General features: G+C 39.2%; 2 protein-coding genes across 2 annotated transcripts; one reads left to right on the forward strand and one right to left on the reverse strand.

Annotated features, from left to right (window-relative positions):
• Positions 1-1,400: 1,400 nt before the first annotated feature.
• LOC109629083 (E3 ubiquitin-protein ligase MARCHF9-like) lies at positions 1,401-10,596 on the reverse strand. Its single transcript, XM_020086560.2, has 4 exons — positions 9,690-10,596; positions 5,926-6,081; positions 3,807-3,999; positions 1,401-2,730 (listed from the first exon to the last, which is right to left on the reverse strand). The coding sequence occupies exons 1-4, from the start codon at positions 10,062-10,064 to the stop codon at positions 2,411-2,413; spliced, it is 1,044 nt and encodes a 347-aa protein (XP_019942119.2). The 5' UTR covers positions 10,065-10,596; the 3' UTR covers positions 1,401-2,410.
• Positions 10,597-12,645: 2,049 nt separating this feature from the next.
• Positions 12,646-24,836, forward strand: cdk4 (cyclin dependent kinase 4). The gene is made up of 8 exons (XM_020087061.2): positions 12,646-12,955; positions 19,884-20,118; positions 20,200-20,335; positions 20,514-20,681; positions 21,488-21,597; positions 22,664-22,714; positions 22,815-22,950; positions 23,884-24,836. The coding sequence occupies exons 2-8, from the start codon at positions 19,901-19,903 to the stop codon at positions 23,983-23,985; spliced, it is 921 nt and encodes a 306-aa protein (XP_019942620.1). The 5' UTR covers positions 12,646-12,955; positions 19,884-19,900; the 3' UTR covers positions 23,986-24,836.
• Positions 24,837-26,292: the final 1,456 nt, after the last annotated feature.

Below are 26,292 nucleotides of genomic sequence, written 5' to 3' on the forward strand. Positions count from 1 at the left end.
CTCTTAATTTTTTTTTAAATTTTAAAATTAATTAATTAATTTTTTATTTAGTTTGTATTACTATTATTCTGTTTTCCCCTTGTCTGTGGTATTGAGTACTACTGTGTGTGTATAATGTGAAAATCAATAAAAAATATTTGAATAAGAACGTTTTTTTATTATTATTTTTATTTTTATTAGTAATATTATTATTAGAAGTAGTAGTTGTAGTAGAAGTATTAGTAGCAGTAGTGTTATTAGTAGTATTATCCCCATTAGCACATATTTCCTTACAGTGACAGATATCTATCTATCTATCTATCTATCTATCTATCTATCTATCTATCTATCTATCTATCTATCTATCTATCTATCTATCTATCTATACAGCTGATCCTTTGAGGGTCACAGGAGGCCAATACTAATTTAGGCATTCAGTTTAAAATGGTCACACCTTATAAGTAATATTGTACACATTGCAGTATTGTGAAAAATATTTACATCGGGTTGGGTCCTTTTCCACAGTTTCTACAGAATTTTATGTTTTACAGTAGTTTCTTCTATACTTACTTAAAAATTATTTTTGCTTGATGAGGAGATGCATCACTCTTTCCTCAAATTACTATTCTGTAATGTGTTAAAGGTAAGATTTAGATGAAAGGGAACTATTTGCAGGTATTTAATGTAGAATAATCCTCATGATGTTTTCACTAGTTCGTTTCATCTAAATTGTATGAATTGTAGTTTTCTTTACACTAGAAAAAGCCATTTATATATAAATATTTTATATTTACATCGAAGGGACCCTCTCTACAGAGGCCGCCATGTTTTTTTACATTAGTCCAGACTGGACAAACTAAACACCTTTTGAGTTTTTATGACAATTAAAGGCTACCACAGTTTCTTTTTCATTTTCTGAAGGAGACGGTGAGGTGAGGGGTGTTCAGCTGGACCAAATAACACAAAACAAATAAGAGCCACATTTGACACCTTTGGTTGACATGCAATATTGCTAAGGTTTACTTGTGGCCCAGATATGGCAAACCGGAGCATACTTCCCAAGTGCGTACTTCCTCTGTGTGTGCAGAGCAAGTGAACTCACCTCTAACAGTGTCCAGTCAGGCTTTAGGGATACATGAACCATCATAAAGTCCTAGAACTGATGCAAAGTGTTTCTACTGGGGGTAATGGGTGTCCAGAAGCTGCCAGTGAAGGTTAGGGACCATTTAATTTGGTCAGAATGGTTTGGAGATGTCAGGGTGTGGGTCAGTAAAGGTGTGGACTGTGGATCAGAACTCAGGGAGGGCAGCCATGTGCTCCTCAGCAGCATCTGCTTCATAAATGCCTCATTAACATGTGGTACTTAACAATATATAAACCCTGAGTAAAAGAACAACACACTAATCATTCAGATGAAGGACTTCAGGTCGTCTCTGTTAAATAATTAGATGGCTTTTATAATAATTTGTTTCCTACCAACAATAAGTCAGCATATATTACAATATTTAATGAGGGAGGCATGATTAGAAAACTCAGAAAAGAATGCGTAGGTTTGAGAATTCAAATTTGATTGGGAGTTGGAGACAATCCCAGATGACATTGGGCAAGAGGTGGTTACACCCTGGACAGATCGCCAGTGTAATGCAAAATAATAATAATAATGTGGAGACACGAACATTCAAACCCTTACAGACAATTTGGAATTGTCTAGATGAGATACAGAAGTGACTTTTAACATCTTTTTGATTTTATTTTTAAGTTTCATTAACCTTTTCCTGTATGTCTTTATCTTGGATTGAGATCAGACAATATAAAACACAAAGGTTTATAAAACAGCACAATCTTTGTTACAAAACATGAAATGTACTTTCAGGCTGTATTTCAACCAACTGTGTAACCTGTTAAAAGTTTTATTAGGTTTTTTTAATCTCTGATCCATCAGTGCAGCTTCAACTGAAAACAGATCAAATATACATCATGGCGGACCCTCGGGAACACGTGAAATAAATTATGAGGAGCCGGGGGCCATTGTTGTGGGCATCACATGAGAAATTGCATCATTTTCACCATTAAATTCTCTGTTATAGTTCAAGTTGAATCCAAATCAAACAAAAGCAGTTAAAAGACATAGTGTAACATTGGTCAAGGTGGTAAAAATGGTTAATAGCTTTAAGCATCAAAGCTTTTTCTTTTCTTTTTTTCTGTGTTTTTACTTTAAAAAAAAAAAACCTTCAGCATTCTCCCTTTGCTTAAACCTCAGAAATATTGTTTTCCACTTGTCCACTTTGAGCTCAGGGAGACTAGAAGTTAACGGCAGTGTTTATGTGGAAGATTAGGATCTTTCTTTTTATTAAATCCCAATCCACACTTTCATCTCCTCCTTTACCATCAAACCACATTTGTCTCTATATATACGGTTCGTATCCCAGCCTCATACAGTGGTCACTCTCATGACCACCTCATGGTTGGCATGGCGCAGGCTGTTGGGCCTTAACTGGCTGAGGATGTGCAAAATAGTGTAGCCACAGTGGTGGTGGAGAGTAGTCCTGACATGGCGATTCGTCCCCCGTCTGCTGTCTGTGACAGTGTGAGCAGAGTTCCTCTCAACGCGTCCCGCGCCTTTACTGCCGGAGCTGACCAGGTCACCTAAGTCCTTCGCTTTCTCATAGTTCAGCACTTTCCACTGCTGGTTCACTGCCTGCCAGCGCTTAAAGATCCGGTAAACAGACGACCCTTCATGGATTATAAGGCCTGGGCATAAAGGATAAAGGGTGGTGGAGGGTGAGCGTGCAGGTTCAGGGACAAGAAACAGGGTTACATATAGACAAACACTTGTTTGTTCATTGAGTATAAGGCAGTACTAACAGGTACAGAGGGTGCAGGGTGATAAAAACTATAAGGTCTCACAAATAAAAAGATTAAATATACAGATTTGTTCAAAACACGCATTGATGATAATCCCTTTTCACAGGAATAAACACAAGCAAGAGACACAACACAATACACATGTTCATGCAAAACAGATGTCATGTGTTTCATTCAGGTCCATGCACTGTGAAAAAGAAAACATGCATATGTGTCTACTGAAAGCCAAAATGGTAATGTTTAGTTGTAAAGGTTCTAAATCTCCTTCTAATCTCAAAGGAAGTTTCCTGCCTTATTAAAACCTAAATATTCATTATTACGGAGGTTTGTGTTTTCATCTAAAACTGCTGGACGGATTAAGATGAAACTTGGGGAAAGGATGTTGTATGGTTGAGGAAAGAATAAATACAATTTTAGAGCTGATCCGGATCAGGGGGTTGATCCAGGAATTAGTTTTTCACTATCTTTGACATTGCAAGATAGGATGTTTTGCAGCATTTGAGAATTATTTAAGGTTCTTGATGAAAACAATCATGTTTATGCAATTGATCTTTATGAGTGTGTGTAATTTGGTGCAGATCCAAATGAAAATGTGAATCTAGTGAATTTAAGTGTGGTTTGAAAGGGAACTGTTGGGCCTTGGCGGTATGAACTCTACAGAGTGTCATTCTAGTTTACTTATTCATTTATTAATTATCATTAATGTTTACATGTACACTCACTTGCTGTGGACTGAATGAAATACTCTCCAGTTATAATTCATTGGAATTAATTAACTGGGTGTATAAACTCTGTCTGTGCTCTTTACAATAACAATCGAATTAAACATTACTTATCCAGAGGCATGTAGGGCATTAAATGTGTTACATAGTCAGTTGTGAAGTGTGTTTATATTTCATCCACCGGTGAAATAACACAACATGGCAGCGACAGTATCGACAGTACAGTGCAATTCGTCTTACCTATACAAACAATGTCCATGAAGCCGTACATGCCGTAGCATATCTGAAAGAGCAGGTCCTGCCGCTGCCATTTGGCCGAGGGGCTGAGAGAGGACCACACCAACCAGGAGATACTCGCGATGAGGAACAAGGAGCCCAGGATGATGGCTGCGATCTGCACATTCTCGATCACAGTCAGAGAGATGGACTGCCACTGGAAACAGACACAAAACAATAGACCGAGGCTCTTTGCACTGTTGTGCATAAATATATACCTCTGATATCCCTGTGATTCGTGTTAGACACATTTCCTTCAGGTGTTTCACATGCAACGACATTGATTGGGTTTTACCAAACTGAGGAAAGAGTCTGAGATTTGACTCCACAACAAACTAGTGCTGAGTGATATGGCCAAAAATTATATCAAGTTTTTCAGATATTTGCACAAGAGTGACAGTTGTTGTTTTCAACTCTTTATGATCAGAGAATGACAAACACTTGATAAACAACAAAGCATTAATCAGTTCTGTGTTAAGTATCATACTGATATATATACTGTATACAAATATAGATCCCTGGTTATATTTATGAAAATTATATTGCAACAATTATTTATACTGTTTCATTTCCAGGGTTATAACATCTAAAAGCACTTGCAGCAGTGGAGCAGGAACTTTATTTTTTACAAATATTTCATTTGTCAAACAGCAACAATAAATCTTAGAACAGAGTGGAACTAATAATATTTAACTGAATTAATTTATATTGCATCAAAAACAAGTGGTGCTATCTCACTGTTGCGCTTTCATTCATGTTTCGTTAGTAAAGACAGTGACCGTTGTTCATTTATTCAGGAACTAATCCATTTACCGTATAAGGTTGATGGTTCAAACCCTGGCTCCCACATGTCAACACCTTAAATTTCATTGATGTTGTATAGTAAAAACTGATTTTCCAGCTCCCTCCGGCAGTGTGGTGTGTAAATACGTTATTGCCTCGATCCATTCTGAGAAGATCAGTACACCTCTCAAGTGATGTAACTACAACACTATGTCTTTCAATAAGACAATAACAGTCTCATTGAGCCTCTGCTTATCAGAGATTTTACACTGGTAATAAAAACTCTGTTTGTTCATGTAAATCTAATAATAACTTAGCACACACACATCCTCTGTGATTTCTTCCATGTATTGTAAGCTGTGTGAAAGGTGCTATACTGATAAAGATGGATTGATTGATTCACTGATATTCAGATGACGGGTGTCTGACTCGTGTTTTTGCTGTAAAATGCAGACATCCTCCAGCAGGAAGAGCAACTGAAGGAGCAAGTGTTTCATGTAATAATGTCTCTGTTCCAACATCATCTGTCTGTGAGTCATCTGTGCTGCACACTCTGGTGGAATCACTTGCCAACTCTTTCAGACGAGTGCAGTGTCTCGTAAATGTGTTCTTGGCACCTTCCATTAACTCGTCACTACTTTCTCCTCCCTGTAGTAGCTGCTTTATCTGCAGACAGATAACATTAATAACGTGATTCTGCAGAGAATGAGTGCAAGATCAGTTCAGAAAATGAATCCATGGTGGTGGAAGTGTAAACACTGCTGTTTGCTATCACAGTCACCTTATGATCAATGACCCTGATGTGATTACTATGGTTTTCTGCCAGTCAGCCACTGGAATCTGGCAGCATAATGTATGTGCATCAGTCTAATGTCAAGGACTTTATTTGGACAGCTACTTTTAGCGTGTAAGCCTATACCTCTCGTGGGCCACCTCAGACAATGATGCAGCTCTTCGGGTCTTCTTGTGGACTTGACTAAATGGATGTGAGCCGAAAGTTAATGTGTCCAAATATCCAGAAACAAATCTTGGCCTTTATTGACAAACCTGCAGTGCTCTAGACGAGGTGTAATCTGGATGTGAACCTAAAGTGACCCATGTGGTTGATGGTGAATATGGCCCAAATAGCTCAAAACTATTCAGGGCCACCTTTGGCACCTTTGGTTGACATGCAGTACCGCCCTTGTGCCATCAATCCACATGGGATGTGGGCCAAATCTGGGCTAAAAGAATTCTGCTATGTGGGCTGGTTGATGGTTCTCCTCAGAGGTAAAAACACACAATCTGAGTGACTTCATACCTGCAGTGGGTTTTTGGTGCTGATGGCCAGGACCTGGTACTTGAAATAGCACAGCTCACAGCTCCAGGAGCCTCTCTCACTGATCCATCGAATAAGGCAGGACTGGTGGGTACAACGCACAGAGCCATTACAGCGACAGGGGCTCAACAGCTCCCCCTGCAGGACACAAATAGCAGCTGCATGTGACACACAGGTAACACAGGCTGTTGCTACTGAATCTCCCTGTGATGAGATTTGATTTGATTTATCATGAATCAGAACTCGGAAATCCCCCGACACTGTTGCTGTCAGATTTTATCTACTGGAGATGTTTATTGTTTGAGGGGAACAGGTGCATCGGAATTGGGTGTAGTTTGTGTCATGAAGCAGGCAAGGGATTCAAAAAAAGAGACATGTTGGAGCAAGTACAGACAGATATAATCAATGTGAATCTATAAGCTGTATGTATCCAAAAGGAATAATGAGTGAAATTAAACCACATTTAAATTCAACAGAGAAATCAGTGACAAAACATCCTATTTGACAACGTTAATGAAAGCTAAATACAATTCCTGGATTCTCTTACTGATTTGGATCCACACCAAAACTGAATGGATAATTTCTTGACCCAGACTGCATCCTTCCATCAAGTTTCATGTAAATGGCTTTAGTGGTTTTTGCATAATCCTGAACTAAGATAACCTCATCTACAGTATAGGTAGCTTTCTAGAAACCCTTCATTCTGCCACTTAAGAGAACTGGCATTGAAGTACCGTATTCATTGTTTCTTGTGAGAAGAGAAACTGTGGTGGTGGTATCAAAGCTCTCACTTCACTTGAGCTTTCATTTCCAACTGGTCCCCTTTTTATGGCTCTTTTGAGTTTAACTCATCATTAACCTCAGATTTCTGAGATTGTGCAGATTTGATTCATTTTATAAGGTTTATTTGAATTTGTCAATTGTGTCATATAATTAACTCTGTTTCCCTCTCTCTCTCTCTCTCTTTCTCTTTCTAATTGGTTCTGCTTGATGCAGTGATATGGGAACTTATTGCTCTTTCACTTTTTCTGCCATTTATGACTGCATTGTTCACATACATACAGTGTCTCCATCAGTGGTGTACACAGTCGTAGGATTCTGTATCTCACACTGTCACATTCTGTAGCTCCATCTTCTGTTTGGCCTCATCAATCCAACTCTTACAAACCTACGTGTCTTGTTCTTACCCGCCTTCACTTTCGTTCTGTCCTACGTGGAACATAGTTTTTCTTTCCCGAGCAGCTACTTTACAAAAGCTTGTGATAAATCCAGGTCTATCATGTTGTTGATGCGCTGCTGATTAATCTCACACTGATGGCTGATTAGAGTCCCCACGTTACGACAAAAAAAACCATCTGTTACTTTCATTTTGAAGTGAAGTAATCATTTTTTCATTCAGTGTCATACTCAAAAAATGTAATGAACTAATCCACACGACTGAGGCTGACAGGTTACGCAATTGTGAAGCTTTTAGAGGATTGCTATAATGTGGTGGTGGCACAGTGCTGTGCAGCTAACTAGGCCCCTAAAACAGTCAATGTCATGACATGTCTGAACATCTCTGCCAGTGGTCCCAGTTAAATTTCATCATGGCAGCAATAAATAGGCTTTTTCATGATCAGAAATTGTCTCGGAATAGTTGCACGGACATGACAGTGAATTCATAATGCTCAGTCACTAGATCTCAGTCCAGATGAACATTTGGGATGACATTTTCGGGAGCAACAATAATCAGCTCCAAACTTGACACACTTACAGACAGAACATACTGGAGACAACACAGGAAGCAATAGGCACCTCATCATTATGACAAGCATCACATGAAATGAATGTATAGATTTGTGCTGACTTGAAAGGAACATTTTACTATACATGTGTTCAGTGGGCATCATCTAACTGCATCAAACAACCCACGTCTTTATATAAAAAGCTACATTCAAAAGATGAATCCAAATGCTAAACAATGAAAGTATATGGTAAACTGTACATGTGTTACTATGGGAGTGCATTCATCTGGATACACTTTTCCTCTCGTGTCACTTTTCTGCAGCCTCAAAAGAAATCACAGGACATCTGGTGCAGGTTTTTGTTGTCAGCCCAACGCTCCCTGAGGCTTCTCGGACTGACAACGCCCTTGTACGTCTCAATTTATTTTCTGTCTCTAGGTGATGTGCTTGTTCTTTAATCAGATGGGTATGTGAAGGGGAAATAAACCCAAAAAACTTTCTAAGACCTTGAGTGAAGTCTGTCTCTTCAAGGTTGGTTTCATCTGCCAGACTTGATGCACTCAGACCTCCATGTCTTTAATGACGTAAACATTTCCAACAAATAACCGTCCAATCTGCTCTCCCTCAGCTGTATTTGTGGCCTAAAGGAACAATCAAAGGTTTGATCCCTGTTACCCAAGTTATAAATCCCTGTAATGAGCATCAAAAAGCAACTACTAAAAATGTTCTTTTACGTTGAGGAATGGTTCTGTGAAACCTTTCTTCATCTTTTTTTTAAATGGCCAAATTTGTGCATCACTTCCTGATTAGGAATTAACTTGTTCACATAATAAACACACACTGGTCCTCCTGCTTCTCTCCACCCTAAATATCATAACTAATGCCCCTTGTCTGCCCACATGCTATTTTCAGATCCCGATGATTAATACCTCTTTTTTAGTCCTAGTCATTCAGAATTTTTAATTTGTGTCAGATCAGCCTCAACGCTGCACTTACAGTCCTAAAACTGTTTGCTATTGATGTACCATGACTCATTGTGAGTTTTCAAAAACCAAATTTGTTTGCACAGCTTAATAGCCTGAAGGGACGCTCCGCTGCCTTCACACGATGAAGATGAGTTTGGCTGTGATGAGAACGGTTCGACCCACACTGTGAAAACAAATGTCTCTTGAGGCTCTGGAGGAGCTTTTTTTCAAGTGTGAGAGAAAATCGTCAGATGATGTCACAGTGGTGTCATCTGGGTTAGGTCAGCTAATTTAAAAGAACAGAAAGATGCTGCATGACACACACCAGGTAGTGAGACACTCACAAAATGGTGACATTGACTTGTATTATACTGGAAATGTATGATCCAGTGTTTTTTGCTACTTCACCAAATTGTCAGGATATCTCATCTTCTGCTGCTTAAGATTTTAATGATTCCTTTTTATTCATAAGTTTTCCAAGTATGAGACTAAATTACAGGAACAAACTTTGAATGCTTAAACACAAAAAAGCTAACTTTTCTGGCAGATATAATAAAAAAATTTTCCCCTAAATGGATAAAAAGACAATTACTTAAATTGGTAATACACAAATTAATTTCGTTTTTTTTTTCAAATTGAATTCGTCAATATAACTAAATTAAATTAAGTAAATTGATTTCATTTAAGTTGTACAATTGTTATTAATCTGTGTGCTTCCGATTAAAGTATTATATATCATCTAAATGTCCTGTGCCTTTCTCCCTGCTGTGTTATGTGTTTTAGAACCTTTCTCAAGTTAATGTTGATTCGATCAGACACTTCTGTGGGCACTGTATAAAGATGTGAACTTGTCAGTGTGACCTGATTTGCTCTTCCTTTATCTTCGTACCACGTGTTTCTCAGCCTTTTGTTCTGCCATGGTGCCCATGAGCAAAGCAAACACCTCGAAGGGTTTCAGCAGGACTCAGGGAACCTTCAACACCTCAACGTTTCCCAACTGAGACCCTGATCCCATTGCTAAAGCTTCATTCCCATCTCAATGACTGAACTTTACCTTCTCTGGCCCCTGGAAGCAGATCCGGCACTGCGGGGAGCACGTCCCGCTCTCTGAGAGACTTGGCAGGGAGGCAGTATCCAGGCCTCCTCCTTCTTCTCCTCCCTGGGTTTTGTCTCCTTCTTCCTTATCCTCCAACGCCAGGCTGCGGGGCCGGGGGTCAGAGCCATAATATTCCTCCTCGTCGTCCCGGTGGGAGCAGCTGAGCGGCGGCCAGCCACAGTCTGCTATAGGCAGCCCCCTCATCCTGGTGTGCGGGTGTGGGTCTGTGCCTGTGTCGGTCCTGATGCTGCTGCTGCTGCTGCTGGATCCAGAGCGCATCAGTAGCAACACTTTGAGTTCATTGAAAAACAGCCGGATCCGATACTTGAACATTCTTCAGCAGCAGCTTTGACTACACAGAACAAGAACAACAGCAGCCTTCAGCTTCACAGCTCCCTCATGCACCATCATCAGCACTATAACTATTATTATTCCTATTATTGTTATTGTTATTATTGCATTTCTACCATCCACAGCTCACATCCTACTGAGCAAAAACACAGGACTCGGTCAAAAAAGCGTGCGAAAGACTTGATAGGCTGGATCAGCCCACAGCTCTTTGCATATCCTGTTGTTATAGCGAGTGCACTGAAATCCAGCCAATAGGGACGAGTCATTTTTCATGGACAGAGGCGGTTTCTCCCCAGATTCAATGGAGGCTGAGAGCAGCATCGTTAGTCAGAGGGGTCCAGCAGCTTCCTCTCGTGCCTGTTTACCCTCAGTCCGGTGATTTGTTCTAGATACCGAGGGGGAGACATCCTCTCGGTGATTTAAATGTGCAGGAGCTGTCCGAGGAGCACGTGCAACATAATGTTTGCTGTCTCTTCTTCCTCCTCTTCAGCCGGAGAAGGTGTCTGGGGGGGGGGGGGGGGGGGGGGGGTGAAATCTTGCTACATCCAGCAAGATTTCACCCCCCCCCCCTCTCCTCCTCACCTCAGGCAGTCACAAAGTTACAATCCGGCGATGCAAAAAAATACAAAGAGCAATCTGATGAACAAAGAGAGAGAGACTTCTCTCCTTTCCCCATCCGTCTCTGCACGCGCCACAAATCAGGAGGAGAGGGAGAGAGGAGCAGGGTGCCAGATATGGATTCCTGCAAACTGCAAAAAAAAAAAAAAGAGCCGACACAACAGCAGACTGCATCTGTCCCTTCCGGAGTCTCTTAAAGACAAGCGCACCTCAACATCATCATCTTCATCATCATCTTCATCATCACATACTTCAAGAATCAGGACGTCGATGTTAAAACTTGGTTTCAGTTGTTTTTCTTGTCAGCAGGGCTAGGGGCTATAGGGAATCAGTTTATCAATACAATTTTATTTGAAGAGCTGATATTCACAAATCACAAGTCATCTGAACCTAAACTTCAGAGAGAACCACATTTGAGGGATCCCTCTCTCCCAGGACGGAGACAGAAGTGCAAAAGATGCCACATGAGCATGTCAGTAAAAAGAAAAAAAGAAGCTTCTGACATAAATGGAGAAGTGTATCAATGTTTAAATAAATAAGAAAGAGTGCGACAGAGATGGCAGAAGCAATAATGATAATTGAAATGCTAGTGTAATTGCCTATAATGGTATATTTGTGAACAGATATTAAGCAATCTGGTTGTAATCATAATCTACGATCATCTTTAATCCATGATCCACAGAATGTGTTATTCCAATTAGGACGTAAATCTATATACACAGTCAGATTATTGGGCCTGGACTTCCCTATGGGGGACATTTGACAACTCCCCAAAAGTTTAAATCATCACATTTTAAGGCGAGGATATGTTTGAAGTTTGGTTTAGGTTAATCAATCAATCAATCAAATTTTATTTGTATATTTATTTGTTTCATGGGGCTTAGGTTAGGGTAAGGGGTGAGTGTTGCAGGGAAGTATGGTAAAGGTTTGAGTAGGTAACTTTGAAAGCTTCTGTTTAAATTCATGTTATTAAATTAAACACATGACGACTACAAAGCTTTTTCCATTGAAGACAATTTGAAAAGTCATATATTAAAATAAACATAAAAATAAAATAACATATTTAAGTGTCTTAATGTCTTCATTCAACTTCTTCAGCATCAGGCTCCTGTTTCCAATGTGATGGGTCCCTGTGATTTAATAGGACAGACTGTATGCCTTGTGATGAAATTTCCTGAGACAAGACCTGCCTTATTATTATTATAGTATTATTGTCCTCTTTCAAGCTCTTTACTGTCTTTTATTTTCATTTTGTCTGTGTTGTTCATGTACGGTACCCTGAATCCACCTCTGTGTATGAAATGTGCTTTATAAATAAGACTGCCTCACCTCTCTACATTTGATAAAAATTACTTATAGAGGATTAAAGTTAATGTGACCCAGCAGCTTGTTCTTCATACATGATGTGCTGTAAATAATCATACAAATACTAGTACAACTACTACTAATAATTATTATTATAAAAAAACCAATGATAATACAACTACTACTACCAATAATAATACAAGGTTTATTATTATTTATACAATTGCACAATTTCTCACAATTACATTATATTGTACTTCAATTTATTTATTTCTATAAACTGCTAATAAATGCTACATATGGAAACTGTCACCACTAAAATAATCTGACATGTGGAGACAACAACAAAGATCACAAAACACTCAGCACTCTATTTTGAAAAGGGTTGAAAAGTTTTGGATTTACAAGTGCCTTTAAATAAAATATTTGACCAGGTCACACCATGTCCCATACTCTTATTTTCACATTTGTATACAGTATATCTGCTGTTTTTAATTGTTTGACCTCTTTTATTTGACTCTCTTTAATCGTTATCGCCATTTCTCTTGAATTTGTCCTGAACTCAGCTTCCTGGTTGTGGTAGGTTTCTCCTCGTTGTGTCTCTCAGAGGATTGAAGTTTTGTGACCCAGCAGCTTTAACTTCTTCTTCATACATGATGTGCTGCTGCAGACTTTGGCTCCTCCTCCACAGGAAGCGACTGAAAGAGTGCGGGCTGGAGGAAGAGAAAAGAAACACACACACACACACACACACACACAGTGGAGGCCTAAAATCATTTCGCTGGACTGAGTGTTCTCCACCTCAGACCCTGTGAACTCCTCCGTCTGGACCCGACCTGCCTGCTCCGGGCCGGGGCTGTGGGAGCTGGGACGATACGTGGCACGTTAGTGAGCATGTCCTCCTCTCGGAGCTGAAGGAGTCGAGCTTCCTCTCGGGGCGAACAGACGAGGTAAGTCCAACATCTGCTTCAAGTCATGTGTGTGAGGCACAGCGGGGGGGTTATATCATGTGGATGTGCGTGTGAGTGGGGGAGAGAAGCGGCGATCTGTCTCCTCTCCGCTCCCTCCGCCACGTCAGTCAACATGTGGGTGAAGGAGGAGAAGTCTGTGGCCTGTAGCTGCTGCACTTTGTCTCCACTTTAATTCACAAAGGAGCGCTATGGAGGAGCACCACGTGTCGGGACAAGAAGAGCTTCCTCTGCCCCGCTGCTCTCCGCCCACCGGCCCCCAGTGTCCGGCAGTGACTCGACCAAGCTCCTAAATGAATGAGTGGGAGTGATGTCTGATAATCAATAGTGACAGGCTGCTGATCAATAGCTGCCCTCACAGGTTAATGGCCTCAGGGGCACTAACTTCCAGGTCTTGTGCTAAAAAAGAAAAAACAAAGTGTCTGGCCCTGATGTGAGACTGCAGGAGAGGAACTGTGGAGATGTTTTCAGGGTGACAAGTCATACACACAGCCCGAGCACTTCCTGTAGAGGAGAGGAAGCATGAAGACCACAACAAGCCTGATCATTCACAGTGAAGGACTTTCAACAGGATGTTTCTTTGATTCACTGGAAAAGTTTCAGGTCAAATGTAATGTTTAGCTCTTTTGCGAAATGAGAGACATCGCAGTCATTAGAGGTGTTGACCCAATGCAGATCAATCACTTGAGGTAGAGGCATCAAACAGAATACATCACGATACATCAGTATATACGGTACAATATTATAGATCAACATATACAACATAATACATCAATATATACAATACAATAGAACGCAACATTATTAAACCCCGAGGCAATTTGGTAAAAAAAAGTAAAAGAAGACAAAAACAAGATCCAGACATGCACTGACAAACATCCACAAAAACACATGAAAAGACCTGTTAGGCTGTGTTGAGCTAAAAATGCAATTGATTGATTCATTTGATAGTCCACATGTCATGGCAGATCGGCAATGGTCAACATGGCAGATTTTCAACTGTAAAAGTGACTTTCAGCACTTTGACATTTTATAGCAAAGGCCCAAATAACCCTCTTCTCTCTCTCTCTCTCTCTCCCCTCAACTATTTCTGTATTTGTCAAACTTTGTGGCTCTATTGTGGCTCTGCTGCCTCCCACAGCTGTTGCCACACAACCTGCCGAGGAATGTTGCACTCTCACAGTGAGTTGATGGTAAACTCCCAAAATCAGTTGCAACAGGACTTTTATGGAACGGTAAACATCTGAAAAATGTGTACAGTAGAGAATGACTAGAGCCTGCCCACGAGAGCTGCACTGTGATATTATCATCGTTCAGCTTATAAAATAACATTAAATATGAGGACACAGCACATATGTTATATTGTTTTTGGATGATACTATCATGCAAATGTTGAAAAACTATTCTTAGTCGACATATTTCATTTTTTGAAAGTTACAATTACCTGGAAATTGTGAGACTGTTGTTAAGTTTGTTCTATATAAATATTTTAGAATTATGAATTCAAAGAAGTTTTCTCTTGTGTTTCTGTGTTTATGACATAAAAGCAACAAGTTAACATCTTAATTATGGTGTCATAAGAAAATAGATGTGTCTGATAACAATATAATAAACTTAAATCAAATCCCACTCTTCAAAAGTGCTTAATAAAGCAAGACAACAAATCAATAAAAGGACAGAGATTAAATTAATAAACAGCCCAGATTAAATCAAGAAGATGCTTTCGGTTTGAAGTGCATGTTGAAGTAGTTAAATCATTGTAAAGAAATAAATTTAAACAATACTGTTAGTAAAATAAACACTGTCATTATTTCACATTTTATTAAATATGTGCCACAGATTTGTAAATGCAAGTTGCTTAGCTTGTTGTCTGTGTGTAATTTGAAACTGTGAAACTGTTAAAAAAACTTTTTAGTTCATATTTAAAATATTAGTTAATCAGTTTAGATTCCTGCCACCAGATCACAGAACCTTTTTTTTCCTATGTTGAATAATGTGGTAGTTACATGCAGTAGTAAAGTTATAGTTTAATAGTGGCCTTGAGATATATTTAGGAATCGGATGAAACACAAACATTGAGAAGTACTGAGAAACTGTGAACATTTTTTAAGAAGAATTAAAAACAGATCTCTATAAAAGAAAATAAATTGTAGATTTTTAATAATGGTCCCTGAAAAGTCTGCTCAGAAAAAGAGCAGTGTTGCGTAAAAATGTTTCCTAGGTTTTATCATATTTTGCAGGAGGGAAAGGTTAGTTCACAGCTGAGTTCCCACATGAATTTTGTTGGCAGGAACAAGAATGCTGACAGATTGTTGTCTGCAGACACTCTGACTCAACTCTTTGCATAAGAGGAAGACATGTGGTGTGTTCAACATGAATAATGCAACATAACTTCATCCTATTACCTGCAGTTAATATTGACACCTTCAAAAACTGTTGTGTAGCAGCATTATTTAACCCTTTGACCATAACATGTTGAAGCCCTGTCTCAGTTGACATCACGTTCACTTTCACCAGTTTGTGATCCAGTATTTATGCAACACAGAACCACTGCACTAAATAACTTGAGAATGGATATGTTTGGAATACGATTCACCAAATCATCTGAATCTTAAAAATCAGACCAAAGAAGGCACATTTCCTGCTACAGTCAACATTGACTCTGTATATTTGTATTTTATTTGATTAAGTATGTTACTGAAACGTTTTCTGTTGGTAGTTCAGTTTTTCTTAATATTTGCACATTTCTTCTACCACAGTCACAGTTAAAGTACACCAATCAGCAACAGCGTTAAAAGAAAGGTAAAGAAGATAACATTGATTTTCTTGCTACAATAGCATTTGGGCAGCAGGTGAACTGTCAGTTGTTGAAGTTGATGTATAAAATTGGACAAGCATAAGGATCTGAGCGACTCTGACAAAGATCAGATAGCGATGCCAACATGTTTGGATCAGAGATTCTCCAAAATGGCTGGTCTTGTTGGAGTCTTCCTGGTTAGCAGTGGTCCGTTCCTATTGAAAGTGGCCCAAAGAAGGACCACTGCTAAACCAGTGACAGTCATGAACAGATATTTTAGATACTAGCACTGATATAAAATAAAATTGCATCAAGTGAATAAAGATTGGAATTCATATAACCCACTCCTTATAGCTGGAGTAATACTTTTATGCCTCCATGCTGGGGATATCTCAAGAATGCCATGAGGGAACAAATTCAAATTTGATCCAAACGTTCAGCTGGTGCCTAAGGCGCAGAGATGCATGTTGGGAGCAAAGTCCAGCCTGTGTGGTCTTATCCTACTGAAGAGTTTCTGTAAACTGCTGACAACCATATTGCTGGCTACAATAGAAATCTGTTACAACACAGTGCATCACAGCTCGATCCATGTGAGGTTGTGTAGCCGCACAGTGGTCAGAGTGTCCACCACTGAAAGCACCTAGTGTCAGCATGTGAGCGTCAGAACATGACCATGGAGCAATGAAAGAATTCGGCTCGGTCTGAAGAATCATGTTATCTCCTATCATGTGGACTGGCATTGTCTTGACTGAGCAATAAACCCATTATTTTGTTGATTGTGTCCTTCATCGTTTAGTTTATGAAAAGTCAGAGAGTAGTGGAATATGCAAACAACAATTTTCCAGAGCCCAAGGCGACAGATACAGATATTCACATCTATTTTATCCAATCGACAGTTCAAATCCCAAAGATTAGGTAGTTTTGGGGAAAATAGAGGATTAAAGCCTCACATACAAGAAACTGTTTGAATCTGGTTAGAAAATGTAACAGGAGGCAAACGGATTAAACATTCTCTGAAACCAAGTAAATCAGATGTTTCATCTCTGGTCACATACCGCACATTTTTGCCTCTTCAATCCAAATTATCACAGAGGAAGAAGCTTAAATTTAAGATATTCTAAAATACACAGAAAACTGGACACCACCACCTTTGGATGATTATATATTAGATTCAATTGAGTTAAGAAGGGTGAGACAGTGCTGAGCTCGCTGCCCCTGCACCAAACTGCTCTGACAGATTAGACCGGCCGAGATTTAAACAAAGGGGAGGAAGGAGATGGATGAAGCCTGGCAGGTGACTGAGGGGACAGAAAGCTATTTGAGTTGAGTGGTTGAAGGTGTTTCCTGTGCTGGCAGAGTGCTGGCCAACAAATCCCATGTCAAGTATATTTGCTTTAAAATGGCGTCTCATTCAGTGAGTCATTTGACCTGTTGGAGGAGGTCGGTACTTCATCCTGCAGCTCATGGGTTATAAAACATTTTGTGAATACAGAAGAGCATTCATTAATTCCATTGTGGATATGATTTAAAATATGTCACATATTTCAACACTTGTCCCCCTGAGTACCTGGAGAGCTCTGATGAGGCTTCAGTCTGGTAGAGGCCAACACAACCATCCATAAAACCCTGGGCACTTAGCTGCAATGATAGCTGACTGCTGCTGCCAGGATGATATTGAAATACACAGATTTTCCCTCTTTATAGTATGTTAAAGCTGCATCAATAAATACTTTATATTTGTCATGGGACAAATTACTACATGCATTCTGAAATGGGACAAACTGTGGAGAGAATTATCACCTGACTCTGGATTTCCTGCTCTGCGCTGTGGAGCATCTTTCAGCGTCATTGTTTAGGTTTTATTTGCCCACAACTTCTCTTTTAACATTTCTCACCAGTGACATTCCCAGATGCAGCCTCAGATAAACCCTCTGTAAACTCCCAGCCAAGCACCAAAAGGCAGATCAAGTTACAGACTCATCTAAAAGCTTTTAAAATTTCTTTGGGGTTGACAGACATGTTATTCTGCTGTTGTATTTTGAGAAAGTTTTCACTATCACAATATGCACTTCTATAAATTGCATTCTATGATAGATTTTATTAATAATACTCATGATCAGGCGTGGGAATTTCTCGAAATATGGCCAAAATGTTCAATTGATCATCAAACAAATAAACTGATAAGATTTTGGTTTTCACAGTGACCTCACAAACCCATTAACCCTGTGAACACTTTATCAGAGGAGTGCCTTGAGAGAATGCTTTCAGATTTGGCACAAATGTTCACTTAGACTCACAAATTAAGCAATTAGATTTCATTGGTAAAAGGTCAAGGCCATTGTGACCTCACATTATTGTAAATACAATAACTCAAATAATACTTGGTGGGACTAAATTCAGATTCCGATTCAGACTTTTTATTCATCCCACAGAGGGGAAATTTCCTTATTGCAGTTGCATAAGTACACATATGTAGAAAAAAATGGATCGAAAATAAATAAAAATATAAAATTATAAACATCAGACAGAAGCTATACATATAAATAGAGGAATTGCACTTGTGATATATATGGTAGAGAAAAAAATTATTGCACTGAGAGATTACATTTAAAACTGTGATATATAAAACAAGTATTGTACAATAAGAGCTAAAATGAAAAGAAAAAGGCAGATGCTATAAAACTGGGGTTGAAAGGTTACATCATAGAGTGTAAATGAATGTTACAGCTGGTTATTGTACAGATGATATGCACTGGTTGGCAGAGGCATACTACTGCACAACAGTAATTCTAGTTGTAACTACAAATGAACATTTAGCACAGAGCAGGAAATGGCCTTGTCAGCTCCTTGGCACATCTACCAGGTTGTTTAGCTGTAGAACATGTCTCTGTTTAATTTTGCCTCTCATGTATACACCAGCACTGGAACCAACTGCTGTAACCACTGGTTGACAATAGCTTCACAGATTAAATTTGAGCAGAAAAAAATCCTCCTGTCTATCTTTGTGGAGATGAGCGACAGTGGTTTACTGCTTGTTGCGTTAGAAGCTGCTGTGACGGATTCCTCACACTGATGCGTCCTGCAGCCGAGGACTCACTGAAGAACTTCAGCACTGACAATGTTGTCCAAGTAACAAGCTGAGGCCTTTAGAAGAGTCTGAATACATGTCTGTGAATAAAACAAAAGGCAGTGCTACTGTATGACGAATATTATTTATAGGGCATTTTGCCTCTATTGACAGGATAGTAAAATGTGGAGAGAATGGTGGAGGACATGCAGCAAAGGTTGGGGTCGCTTCCGAACCCTCCGCTGCTGCAGGAGGACTCAACATTTTACATGCTCAGTCCTCATGAGGTCTAAATCTGAAGGCATCTTCTTTCATCACCATCAGAGGCAGCCTGACCCAAAATAGATTTTCTCCTCATTTAAAAATGGATGTTAAAGCACAAGAGCAGTTAAGGAGCATCCATTAAGTTTGGATGTGGAGTATTTGGAGAGGAAATGACAATGAATTCAGCTTCAGTGACGTGTTTACTCTCAGCCTGAGGACTGCTCTGTCTTTACTGCAGAGGATCCAACAGTTTCCCTCACAGCTAAAGAGTTCACTGAGAGTTCATCATAATACCTGCTAACAGACATTAACAAAAAAACCCTCAAACGGCTATAAAAGGTAGCCATTTATCTCAGATCTATGAGCTTTGGGGCTTATTCCTTGATGTTTTATGTGCCTTTATATTTTCTTTTCATTTCATTCTTATAAATGGAGCAAATGTATCTTCTGCAATACTCTGCTGTGGTTTACTTTTGTTGCAACTATACCTGCTATATCTGTAGAGATGAGTCAAGGGACCTTTTGATCGACATTTGAGATGAGCTTAAAGAAGAGAGGTAGTGGGCGTTTGTGTCTGTGTTACCTTGTATCATGTAGTGATGTAAGGATGTGATGTCCCAGTTCATTTCCAGTAGAACAGTTTCAAACTGCAAGTGGTGTCATTGAATTCAGATAATACAACAAAGCATTGTCCTGATTCAATTTGTTGTTTTTATTACAAGCATTTGTAGTTTGTGAATCGGCTTTGTGTGTGTTTGTGTGTGTGTGTGTGTGTCCCTTAGTCTCTTTGAACTTGGCAATGGCCAACGCCACCAGTTTCCAGTATGAGCCAGTGGCAGAGATCGGAGGAGGCGCTTACGGGACTGTTTATAAGGCCAGAGACACGGAGAGCGGGCAGTTCGTCGCTCTGAAGAGCGTCCGCGTCCAGACAGACCAGAATGGCCTGCCCATCTCCACAGTCAGAGAGGTGGCTCTGTTGAGACGGCTGGAGCAGTTTGACCACCCAAATGTAGTCAGGTAAGTTTTTCAGCCTTTGTTCACTAAAACCAGTGTGGACGACTCTCTCACACAAACCTCTGTTTCTGATGTGCCTGCCAGGCTTATGGACGTATGTGCCACCAAGAGGTCGGACCAGGAAACTAAAGTCACTCTGGTATTTGAGCATGTGGACCAAGACCTCAAGACATACCTCGAGAGAGCTCCAGCTCCGGGATTATCTCCCGACCGCATTAAAGTGAGAAACAATGTCTAAACCAAACTGTGTAATATGTCAAATTAGTCACAAGGCAGAAGAAATATGGAAAGTATGTAGTGTTTTATTAGTCAGGCGTAAAACCCTTTTTTTCCAAAGCTAAATCTGTTGAAATATTTGGTTTCAATTTTAAAATATGTCTGTGTGTGATTTTATTCAGGACTTGATGAGGCAGTTGCTGTGTGGTCTTGCATTCCTTCACTCTAACCGCGTCATGCACAGAGACCTGAAGCCCGAGAATATCTTGGTGACCAGCGGGGGCCAGGTGAAGCTGGCCGACTTCGGACTGGCCCGGATCTACAGCTGCCACATGGCTCTCACTCCTGTGGTGAGGTCACACCTGGACCATGTCGTTTTTCTGACAAGACAGAATCAAACTGAAATGAATTAATCCTTAGCCAACTGAAAATTAGAAAACCAACCTATGATACTGAAGTTTTTTTATTTGCTTAAATTGCACTTAAATTCTTCATTGACGATCGTGTCTTCACAGGTGCCTTTTAACAATTACCCACTAACATGGCAAGGATGTGATGATTTTATTGATGATGAGTTGAGCTTCTTTTAAGAATCACTTTTATCAAAAGTCTGTAGTCATGCTAGCAGCTCTTAGGAGCTCTATGTTCACAGTGACTGTGCTTACATGTTGAAGTTTAGCAGGTAGCTAATGTTTACCAGGAGCATGTTCAATTTCAAAATGTTTTTGCTCCGTTGTTTCTGGGCTGAACGACATGGTGCCCAATCAGCAGTGACGCGTATGGAATCCTCACCATTTTAAAAAGGCCAGGATTAAACCCATGTCATCTCCGTCTGACATTTCTTCCACAAGAACGCCAAGAATGACCTTCTCAACCATTTCCTTTTAAAAAACATTTAGCTACGTTTTATCTGAGCTGAATGCAGACCTGGTTCACAGTCTAAGCTAAAACGACAAGCTTGCTAATATCTTTATTTTATTTTATTCATACTTTAATTAAATTAAATAAAAAATTGGCCACTTTGAAAGTTTCAAATTTTCATCACTAATCAGCCAAAACCTGCAAACCACCAGTATAGTTCTTTAATTCATCCTCTACGTGCAGGTATGAGCTGGTTTTACTCAGTGTTGATGGACTCAGTGTTTGTGCCTGTCAGGTGGTGACACTGTGGTATCGGCCCCCTGAGGTTCTGCTACAGTCCAGTTATGCCACACCTGTAGATATCTGGAGCACCGGCTGCATCTTCGCTGAGATGTTCCGACGCAAGTGAGTCATCAGGATGACGCTCAGATGAAGAACACAGAAACATTATGGCTTTCTTATGATTAGATTATCATCTCTGTCTTTGTTTCTACTTGCGTCATTGTTTTAATCATGGTCTAAAAACAGTCACTAGATAACATGAACAGAATTTTGTGCTGTTTTGTCAAAAGAGAAATGAGGCTTATGCCCAATAAGTGCAATACAGTGTGGTGGTGACCCGACTCATTAATTTGAGATTTCCTGTAGGTTGAAGTTTCACATTGTTTTATCACATTGACCCAAAAACTGTTGCCCTGCCAAATACTTTTGATTAACGTCAATTAACTCTAAACGTTTTTGTGTAAACTACAGTTTTTTTCTTTATACTGCCCATAAATCATAGGTGAGGAACGTAGGGCAAATAATTTAGGTTATGTATAGCCTCTTATTTGTTGCTCAGTTCAGGCTATTAAAACATTTAAACTAAGGTTAGTTTAAGGTTAAAGAAAGTTTGGGTAAATATCAAAGTCTCGTCTCATCTTGCACTTGATGTCAGTGTTGACTTTTTCAAATTTAGTCCAGAGAGTGAAAATTAATTAAATACCTAAACAGCTTGAAGTTATGGAAATGTTTATAATGCTCAGTTTAAAATATCTGGGCTTGTTTCTCATTTGTAGATCCTCTTGTGACAGATTTGACTGTTCACTGTGTTTACCAGCGGCTCAGTAAACAGATTGTTCAGATTGTACCTGTATATGTATCTCATGAGGACATTGTCTGTAACTTTTGGGAAATCTTACTCTGATGGTTAATGACTTCTACCATAATAGTTCTCCCCAAACTTATAATTCAGCTGCTTCTGTGGAGGCTCGGGTCTCAATATCTGCAAGTAAAAGTAATAATCAGTCAATTTAAACAGATAAGTAATTTGTGCCTGGGCTGCCTCAGTGACGCATTTCAATATCTTCCATTTCAGTTTAGTGATACCAACAGTAGCTCCATCTGCTGGTGGAAAGTACACACTGCATGACAATGTTGGTCAGTGTGGGTGAAGATATTTAACCTCTTAATAATTGCTTTGATTTTTTAGACCGTTGTTCTGTGGAGAGTCAGAAGTGGACCAACTTGGAAAAATTTTTGAGTGAGTAACAAACGCTTCCCATCACATTTGCTTGATGATGAGTGGTATTGGTAGATGATTCACACTGCAGCCGGTTCATTGGCATAATGTAATGTTTCAGAGTGATCGGCTTGCCACCAGAGGACGAGTGGCCGACTGACGTGACGCTCTCGAGAAAACACTTCCCCTCGCTCGTGCCGCGCCCGATTGCTGAATTTGTTTCAGAGATAAATGAGCAGGGGACACAACTATTGCTGGTAAGATTTGGTTTGGGTCTTGATTAACTGTGACGGTCCTTCCTGCCTGGTAACTGATTTACTATCAGCTGAGTTATAATAAGGGGAGTAATAGATAAGTAACCTCAGTTTCTTTTCTCAGTCTGATTTTATTCAGTACAAGCCAGAAGAATGTCCCTGCTGCAAAATTGTGACTCCTTGTTATTATCAGCCAGTTAAACCTGGTGCAGACCATACAGCAGTTTATTTAAAGAAAGTTATTATTTATGCATCATTTACATAGTGCTCATAAAAGTAAAGCTATATCTAAAATTGTAGCTTTTCTTATGGATTAGTATTTGGTTTATCTTTTGGAACAAAATAAGCACATGAAGTGCTGGGATTGAACCAGTGATTTACCAACACATTGAAATACATTGAAATACATATATTTTGCCTGTTGATGTAATGTCATGTAGAAAATACAGGTTTTTATAAATAATAAAAATGCACTCGCAGGTAAGAGTTTATTGAAATAACAAGGTTCAATACATCCTTTTATTTCAGTTCATTATTGTGATTGAACATTGCTTTCTCTTTCAACGTTTTCAACCAGTAACAGCCTGGAGTTTCTGCTGGTTGCCTAGCAACTGGTACAGAAGGATGAGTCTGCCAAAGTGCCATTTTTTAACTTTTTATTTTTTCACGGGTTAAACAAACAAGTTGTAACATATGAATTAATACACTTTGAAGGGGCTCATTAGCATCTGTTGTTATTATCTCTGGATAGAGCGAGGTTTACTGTTTGCTCTGTTTCCAGGCTTTATGCTAAGCTAACCTAACCTGCTTCTTCAGCTTCATCTAACCCTTGTCAAAAGAGTGATTAACAGTATTTCCAATATTTCTCAAAATGTCAAACTATTAATTTGAGATGTGAAATCTGACAATGACACCCTGCAATCGTTTCCTCCACAGAGCATGCTGACCTTTGACCCCTTGAAACGAATATCTGCCCTGAAAGCTCTAGAACATCCATATTTCCACGAAGTGGAGACACTGACTCAGACAAAGAGATGAAGCGATTCAGTGAAACGTGCAGTGAGAGGTAACAGTGTCTAAGTTTAGACCTGATCCTAAATATAAAGGATTTCAATTTCACTCACAGCGTCACCTTTCAACATATCTAGGTTATGCTTTGGAATCGTATTTTGTCAAATCTGCATCAAACTGCCTAAGAAATGGGATTAAAAAAAAAAAAAAAACAGAAGAGGAGTGAACTTAAAGATCACTGGCTTTCCAACATGTATATGTCACAGTTAATGATGTTAACATGTCACGTCTTCAAGGACAGTACCAGTGGTTGTGATGTTTGATTTTGATCAGTCTCATCAGTGGGGACTCGTGAACAGAAACGTCTGTCGTCTCTTCTCAAATGTTGCTCTTGTTACTTTTGTACATTAGTTAGAGGGAAGGAAGCAGAAGTGTTGCCATTTCTTGTTAAAGTCTGAACACAGTCTGACAGAAGAGCCACCTCAGGGGGTTTGAACAGGCATGCAGTCGTTTTTGTGAATTTACTGTGTTTCTGGCAGAAATGAATCTGTATAAAAACGTATGACACATACCTGTATTTAAATCAATGCACAATGGTCTGAAGTATCAGAACGACAAACGCACAAGAAAGACACATTACAAAAAAAACTGGTATTGCTCTTAAATACTCTGATAAAGTGGAGGAAACAGTTTCTTTCATTGGACGATTGAACGGTTGGATCTCGTTTTACATTTTTTTCGTCGCTAACAACCATCTGAAATCAACCAGCACTGTAACTACACACAGTTTTAATCACATTCAGACTTTGTGTATCATTATTATTTCACAGGTGAAAGTCCATATAAGATGAATAAATGTGATTCTATAAAAACTGAAATGGATTGAAATATTTTGTGAAGTCAATGAGCTACATTGGATACTAACAACAATTCAAAGAGACTCGGCCACCTCACCAGACAGTTTCTGTCATCTAACATCGACTAAATAAAAGTACATGAACATGGCTGCCAACATACCGGAAAATTGTTTTGTTTTGGTTCTTGCAGGTAAATTATTATTGTGCTTCTCAAATGATATGAAATGAAGTTAGAAGAGATGGATTTCATTAAAAATAGAATCAATGCAGCAGGAGCTGAGCTATAATGATTGTCGCTCCCCAATTTCCTGTATGTCAAGCTCCGAAAACAGTGGATCCCACTCCTCCCATAATGCACCTTGATTGTATCTGTTTGTCAGACTCGTTGTGCCTGGTATCTCAACAGGTCTTTCAAACACAACACTCTTGCTTTCTGTTGGAAATGTGTAGTTTTCGGACGTTTACATACATGCACGATGAGCACATGAGCAGAAATTACTGAAATTACAGAAGGCTACCTGCATTTTTCTCCATGTTTCTTGTCTTGTTTTTACTGTAACTTTTGTATAGAATAGAACATAATAGAATAGAATAGAATAGTCTTTATTGTCATTGTATTAATAAAAGAAAATCTTACACACAAAAAGTTTATTTCCCAGACCCAGTCCGAAATACTAACCCTGATGGCATCGCTAGGGGTATTTTCTCAACTTCACACAGATCCTTTCAGACACAGACAAAAAACTTCCCACTCAATACATACAAATGTTTTGGCAGATTGAGCAGTACCCACCATGAGGATTTTTAAATCATTTTAAAATTGTGATTATTATTAAATGAACTATTACTACAAAATGCAACAGTCGTCAATACATAGAAATATCCTATTAGAGTACACACGCTCGTTTGTTATCAGCAAACATTTGTGCTCAACATGATGGAGCTACTCAGTTAATTAAAGGAATAATGCAACATTTTTGGAAATATACACTGTTTTTGTCGATGAGGAGATTGCACGAGCACAAAGACGTGAACAGGGGAAACGGCTCCACTTCAGTTTGTGTATTCAATAAATATGTCACTGAGCTTTTATTTAAGGACTTTTGAACAGAGCCAGACTGTCTCCTCTTTGCTTAGCTGAGCCAACCAGCTGCACAAACCAGCAACTGTATTTACTGTGCAGACAAGAGTTTCTTCTCATCTCTATCTCCGCTTCAAACTCTCCTGGAAAGCAAACAAGTGTATTTCCCAAAACTATTCCTTTACACTGCTAAATGATTCACCCAGTAAAACATCAGGGTGAAACTCCAACACCTTTGCTTGTTTCACCTTGTTATTTATTCCATGATAATCAATTGGCCACAGTGGCTCTATTTCATCACATATTGCTAAAAATTGTAGATCAAAGTAAAAGCACTGTGTAAATAGACTTGCAGTATTCATTTAAAATTCATGGTACGTCATATGAAATATTTAT

The sequence above is a fragment of the Paralichthys olivaceus genome, chromosome 2 (genome assembly GCF_024713975.1).
Source record: "Paralichthys olivaceus isolate ysfri-2021 chromosome 2, ASM2471397v2, whole genome shotgun sequence".
NCBI classification, from domain to species: Eukaryota; Metazoa; Chordata; class Actinopteri; order Pleuronectiformes; family Paralichthyidae; genus Paralichthys; species Paralichthys olivaceus.